Source organism: Aplysia californica, unplaced genomic scaffold (assembly GCF_000002075.1).
Source record: "Aplysia californica isolate F4 #8 unplaced genomic scaffold, AplCal3.0 scaffold01020, whole genome shotgun sequence".
NCBI classification, from domain to species: Eukaryota; Metazoa; Mollusca; class Gastropoda; order Aplysiida; family Aplysiidae; genus Aplysia; species Aplysia californica.
In genome coordinates this window covers 113,817-121,203 of record NW_004798290.1, presented here as the reverse complement: position 1 = coordinate 121,203, position 7,387 = coordinate 113,817, and the positions used below count along the sequence as shown (strand labels likewise).

General features: G+C 41.4%; 1 protein-coding gene across 1 annotated transcript in view; it reads right to left on the bottom strand.

Annotated features, from left to right (window-relative positions):
- The window catches only part of LOC101856299 (lupus La protein), a gene marked incomplete at its 3' end in the record, with an annotated part of 13,165 nt that extends 6,655 nt beyond the window's left edge, over window positions 1–6,510 (bottom strand). The window contains 6 exon segments of the mRNA XM_013089694.2: window positions 35–249; window positions 1,353–1,454; window positions 1,686–1,792; window positions 2,137–2,206; window positions 3,284–3,392; window positions 6,389–6,510. Of these exon segments, the coding sequence (XP_012945148.1) occupies window positions 35–249; window positions 1,353–1,454; window positions 1,686–1,792; window positions 2,137–2,206; window positions 3,284–3,355 (566 nt within the window).
- Window positions 6,511–7,387: the final 877 nt, after the last annotated feature.

The window sequence follows — 7,387 nt, the reverse complement described above, 5'->3', positions numbered from 1 at the left end:
AACAAGTGAAATGTTGAGACTGAGACTCGCTCACTTGAAGAGTTTTTTCTCCAGATCCAGCTCTTTGTACTTGGTGCCCTCTTCCTTCACAAATTTCTCGGCGTCCTCCTTGGTGCAGAACGTGACAAACACGGAGCCCTTGAAGGTTTTCTTGTGGAAGTCTCGCCTCATGAACACGTTCTCCACAGCTCCGTACGTTTCGAAGAAAGCCATCAGTTCGTCCAGATGTGCGTCCAGCGGGAAAGCTTTCTGTGGAAAACAAAACGAGGGAATGCACGGGGGAAACCATAGGTTAAAATTTGGCTGCAGACTTGGTGTGAATACAGCCGAGGAAACAAATTCTTTCACTTTCTTGAATCTGTTGAATCTTTTTTTGCTACAAAATTTTGATGCCCTTCTTAACATGGTTAATACCCAAATGGAAAGTACGATAAAGAAAGAGGCAAAGTCACTACAATACATATAGAGGGGGGAAACAAAAAACATATGTGAAGCAGCGTGGTGGAATCAGGCTCTCGTCAATTTTTGGGCATGTAGAGTTATTGGTATCATCTTAAAGCTTGTTCACTTGTCTTTATTTAGATGAAAAAAATATCCTTTTATCTTGAAAACAAGTTGAGATATTTGCGAAAGAAGGAGGTGGGGGTCGCCTGTTTTCAAAGGTAAAATTAATGAGAAAATGGCCGCCAAACATTAGTTATTTCCTTAGCTTAAGAGTCCTTGGTAACTGAAAATTTACATTTTTTGTGCCTTTAATCAATGCTTTTTAGAAAAATTCACACAGAAATAAGTTCTTTAATGGGCATGAAAGGTGTTGAGCGAAAAAACAAAAATTCGATAAAAATCCACAAACCTGCAGAAAAATGCAAGTTTCTTCACTTTGGTTTATTTGACGAGAGCCTGATTCCACCACGCTGCCTCACATATATGTGTATAAAACAAAACTAAACAACAATTAGATCACTAATTGCCAGTACTTCTGACTCCTACCACACTCGCAAAACAATTTAGTTTTAGTTTTTTTTAAGATTAGTAAGAGTTTTACGGACCTTGCAACACAATATTGAATAAGGTCATATATCAGTGCCGAAGATTAGGTGTTACAAGAGAGTAACAAACACAAAAAAAGGAGGGAAGATAAAGACGATAGACATGTTTGATATGAAAGAAGAAGCAAACCACACCAGAACACCCGCCAAAACAATTTAAAGAGAATACAAATAAAATGTTTAAACTTCACTTCTTTCATCAACTCTTCGGTTTCATTTCTCTTCCCACACATTTGGATAACAAAACAGAGTCCAGGAAAATGAGCACAAAATGAATAAATAGTTGAAGGCAACAGCACTCACAGCATAGATAGACCTGGCGTTGAGTTCATCGCGTCTTTCCTTGGAATCTTCGGGCAATGGCTTGGAGGGATTGCGACGTACCTTGTCCCCTTCCTCGTTCACCTGTACAGAGAAATAAAAGTGTATGTAGCCATCACAGAGAAATAAACATGTCGCCATCATGTAGCCTTCTCATAGAAATAAAAATGTAACAGCCATTGGGGAAAGATACATGTAGCCATCAGAGAAATAAACAAATGACATGTACCCATCACACAGAAATAAACATGTAGCTACCACTGAATAGCAGAACAGACAGCATAAAGGCACATTCACAAACAAACAAACATTTACCTCCATGAGTCCACTGTCCGACTTCTTCAGCGCGCCACAGATGACACTTTGTTCAGGGCTCAGCTGCCTCAGTCTGTTAAACTTGAGCATGGTCTCAATGGTGACCCCTGGCGGAGCTCAGGAAATTGTAACTAGTGATGGCGGCAGAATCATTGTAAAAGCATTTCTCTGTTAATAAAAATATTTTGTTTATTAATTCTATTATTAACTCAACCCTTTTCGGTCAGAAACTATTTCTTTAGATGAATTAACAACAGTGGAAAATTGGGTGTGTTGACACTGCATTAAAAGAAAGACAAAACTTGTTTCAGGAAACGAATCTAACATTTTAATTTGAGGCCACTGAGCTTGACTTCCATTACATGAGACAGTATTATTACAAACAACGTCAGTGCCACAAGAATAATCCAACTTATAAACCCACGACAAAGATAGAGTAGGAAAAGGATACAGCCATCATCTTCTTGAATCTTTTCCTTGAGGAACTTGTCCTTCATCAGATTTATGTCTCCGAAGTAGTACTAAGGGGGGGAAAAATGGAAAAAAGTACATGAGAACATGATTAACACATTTGGTTTCGTGTTAAGAGATTTTGCAAGAGGTACAACTTAAATCTATACTATAAAGACAAAGTACTTCAGACCCTACATAATTATGAAAAGTAAAAAGGACCCCATTCCACTGGAAATTCTTAAATGCTTCTTCAACGTGATATTTGATCTACATTCCCAGCAAAGAAGGTTCAGTAGGTCATATCTTGCCCACAGTCCTTGAGCTTTGAGTGTGGAAAGAAAAATATACACTCCGTAAACCAAAGCACATGGCGCTGAACGGGCAAATTTAAACCAAACAATGTTTTTTAAATTAAAAGAATTTAATAAGTTGCCAGAGCTACACTTGATTAAACTGTAACAACAGCGCTCGATTCAAACCACTTCTAAAAAAACGAGCTGCACACACGATAGTGCCGTGCGGTACTACTCGCAAGCACTCAAAAAATCAATGCCAAGCCCGATACGACTCAAGTGCTCTCTGCACGAGCCAATGAACACTACTGTGTTTTGACACATCCCACCATCCCCACCCCAACTCTTTCCCTGCGCTGTAACAGAGCGACACATGACACAATGATTTACATCAAAGTGACAGGGGAGGATGTGTGTGACTGTGTGTGTGTGTGTGTATGTGTGTGTGTGTGAGCACGCATGTGTTTGGGGAGAGAGGGTGTGTGTGTGTTTGTGGGAGGGGAACCCAAAAAAATCCTGCCACCGCCGCACTTCTTCAGCCCAGCTTCTTTCACTGGGAGAAGGAGATACTGTCGGAACACCAACTGCTAGCAAGCCACGAGGTACAGTGCTACCCCAGCAGCGTTGCTCCAAGCAATGGCGATATTACCCAAGCAGTTCGAGAAAAGCGCTGCTCGCAAGTAACACTCGTACTTGAGCATGCTTGACACAGCACAAGTAAACAACATGAGAGTAATTTTAAAACTAACAATCCAAAAAGAAAAAGATCACATAAAGGTGGGATGTGTATACATGTATGCCTGTCTGTGTATGTGGCGAGGAAAGAAAGCTTTGATTGAAATATGTGCCTACCTCCATCTGTTTGATGATCTTTGCCTCAAGGTCGGAGATGCCATCACCACTACCGTTGGTGTCCGCCGCCATGTTTCAAAAGTCTCGGTGTATGCACAAACTTTGGAACCTGAAATTTTTAACAAAATAGGAAATATATATTAACATTCGCAAACAAAACTAGAGGAGATGAGATATTAGGACAATGGTGGAAATAACATCAACAGGATTTAAGAAGAGGGTGCAATTGGGGTTTATCTAAACTTTTGAACTGTCAAAGTTACTGAGGATCAAATGGACAGACAGGATCACCAACCGACGAGGAAGTAGAGTAAGAAGAACGAAACAGAGCCCAGTCAGAGATGAGGTGGGAAGACTTAGTAGAAGGCGTTGGCGATGGATTTGGACTGGACACACTTTTGGGAAGTAAAGAGGGCACTGACTGAAACATCCGAAATCACAATAAGACTTCCCCTACCAGGTCTGTAAACCTCGAGACTGTTCCTATTCCCGGTTACTGGGTCTATTCAGTCATCACTCCCTAAGAAAAAATCTTCGATGGCACTGTGAACAGTTAGCGAATGTTGAAGTGGAAGTAAGGCACTGCGCCTAGCCTACCTTGTCTATTCTATAGGATTAGACTAAATCTATTTATATATTCTAGAAAGATAGAAGGCATGCCCCCCTGTAACCCCCAGATTTTCTTTAACCCCAGTAGGACAGGCCCCCCAGGAACTCCCCGATTGGTCCAAAGCTCGTCCTATTAATAACAATCAGATATAATTTCAAAAACTATTTATTTGCGACGGAAATGAAGTTGATATATTCGTGTTCAGGGCATCAATATTTTTAGTAGAAAAAGGACAACTGGTAGCTAAGTCGTGTGAGACGGCACATGCGACTAAACGTAGAACGACGCAAACTATTTTTAGGTAAGGCGGCCATCTTGTGTGACGTCAAACCGGGATACCCCTCTGATCACATTACTACATGATCTAAGCATTGCCAACCGCATGGCACCAAAGATCGTGTTTCCTACCCCGGCACGACGTTTGGTGCGATGTATTTCCAGGAGACGTACCGGTAATGTGATATGATGCAGTGCTCCGATGATGCGGCTGAACTCTTCTGCGCTTTATTTATCGAGGCTGGACGGGGGGGGGGGGGGGGGAGGAATCTCCGTGCGTCTTTACGGCAATTTTAGCACACTTAATTGTCTTTGCGGTTTACCGTGTTTCAATTTCAAGCACTGAATCGGCGTTCTTGTATGTTCTGAGCATCAATGATCTTTAGCGATCTTCCATCCCCAGAGCATGGCTGACGTAGGCCTACTGACTACTGTAGTTAGAGCTGCAAGTGTGAAATTTTATTGTGCGAAACACATCGATACTGATAATAGATCTAGATCTAATATAATAGGTCAAGTCACTGATCCAACATGTCGTTCCATGCAGTATCTCCAGAGATCGTGTGTAGATTTCTAGGCCTAGATCTAGATCAAGATTAGATAGAGTAGAGAATCTTTGGTACCTCCGTGGTCTTCTAAAAGGCCACCTCTATTCTCACCCGGGATGAGAATAGTGCAGGCGAGTCTTTTGGCTATTCTCACCCGGTGCGCGTTCACCGTTATAGTCTAGATCTAGGCCAACAAATTTTGCGTTCACCCTAAACCACAGAATTCAACACTGTGATAACAGAAAAATTGTAGAATTCTGTGCCGTGAACCAACGTTCCATTACAACTGTAGTCTACTAAAAGCGTACAATTTTGTCTGTGGGCAGTGGAGAGAGAGAGAGAAAGAGAAGAGGAGTAGCGTGAGAACTTCCGGTCAAAACAAAATGGCGACCCGCGTAGTTCGGCTCGATTCGAAAAGTTAAATAGCCATAGCATCTTTGAAGACGATCAAATTAGCTTACTTTTGTGCTATAACGTAATTTGTTCTTGGCTTTTATCAATTTGATCATCCACACCGATAGACAGTATTAGTATTAGTATTCCAAAATGAGGAAAAGCAGGTCTTGTTTCGCACCGGGTGAGAATAGCCTACGCTGGCAAGTCTCACCCGGGGTGAGAGGTAGATCGTTTTTCTATTCTCACCCCGGATGAGAATAGCCACTTCCCTTCTAAAAATAGTTTGTGGGTATCCCAGGATGTGATGACATCACATTAAAACAGCCAATCAGGCAAGTACGTCATTCTACGTTTAGCCGCATGTGAGATGGGAGGGAAAGCAGAGATCTAGAGTAGTAGGCTATTTCGATGAAGTTTTGTTTCCTCGAAATCGCACAGAACTAGAATCTAGATCTAGCCTATTAGTATTGAAAGTGGCTATTCTCACCCGCCCGGAAGTTCTCGCAAGATCAACTCCTCCCCTCTTCTCTCTCTCTCCGTCTCTTTCTGACTGTCTATCGGTGTGGACGATCAAATTGACCAAAACAAAGTTAAAAAATGATGTTAAAACACAATAGTAAATTAATTTGGTTGTCTACAAAGATGCTACGGCTATTTAACTTTTCGAATCGAGCCGAACTACGCGGGTCGCCATTTTGTTTTGCCCGGAAATACTCGCGCTACTCCTCTCTCTCTTTCTCTCTCTCTCTCCACTGCCCACAGACAAAATTGTACGCTTTTAGTAGGCTACAATTGTAATGGAACGTTTGTTCACGGCACAGAATTCTACAATTTTTCTGTTATCACAGTGTAGAATTCTGTGGTTTAGGGTGAACGCAAAATTTGGTGAACGCGCACCGGGTGAGAATAGCCACAAGACTTGCCTGCACTAAACTAAGGTGGCCATTAGTATTACAGATCATGGGACAACCATACACTAGATCTAGACAGTGGCGGAGGGCAGTGAAGGGCCCAGATCTAGATCTAGATCTATATCTAGAATCTAGACTAGTCTACTGACAGTTACGTATTCAAAGCTTGTTGTGGCGTGTGGCACCGTGTGGACAGCCAGACCTACCGGTACCGCCAGACCGCTACGCTAGAGTCTAGAGTAGATCAAGTTGTCGACAGGATCTCTTGACTAAATCTGGATTTCAATATAACTTACATTGAAATCACCTTAAACCTAAGTAGAGAGAATGTGACAAATGAGCATTGTGAAAACTGAAAACTTACGAAACTCTGATGAAACCGTCTTAGAGCACGGTTGCAATCGGTTACAAGTCCCACGTGTGTGTCCTGCTTTTGATTTTGCACATTACACCACAAGTAGTCGGTAAAGCCAAAACTTCCCACTTCCCACTTCCGGCAAAACAAACCATTTCCCCAGATTATTTTGTTTGACTGCATCAAAGTCGAAGCATTTAAAGCCAAACAAATTAATGATTAGGTTAGGCCCGGCTAAGCGTAAGACCTACTAAAAAAAACTTCTGGTAATAGAAGTTGCATTGTGTAAAAAGAATGATGAAACATTTATGCCCTTTAAGGTAAAAAGTAACAAATTTGGTTTCCAGGGAATGTTCATTTCAGACCCCTCGTCTAAGGGAAGGCCCATTTCATTTTAAGCCAATAACACATCATAGTAGCCTTCAGAAATGTGTGAGGAAAAAAAATTCCGTGGCTTAAAAAATATTTCTGTTTGTCTAAGAAACACACGAATTATTTTTTTACAACGTAACATCATTTTCTATTCTCACACTCTGGTAACACACATACAATACTGGCCATAATATTAAAGTTATAGATTTTAGCTTGAGTGGGCAGGATCTTTTTCTACTTTCACTTTCAACAGCGTGCTTCTGTCCCTGGCAGGTGGCAACCCTGCTTCGACACCAATGAGAGGCTAACTGACCATAGATTTATAACTAAATACTCTCTGGTTACACTAAAAACTAAAAAGGAGATAACTCTATGTATTGTAACATTGTAACTTTACTTGTAACTGACTGAACTGAGTGAGGCATATCGGTATTATCCTTGATCTCCATATTATGTGAATCTAGGCTAGATTTAGACCTAGATCTAGTTCTTTTCCGAGTGCTGTGCTATCTGTCAGTCTTTAGTCTACTTTAGATTTCTATGGCCATAGCCTACTGAAGAGGGAACCGAATTTACACACACACACACACATACACACACACACCCCAGACAGCATGACTTCCTCGGCTGACTGTG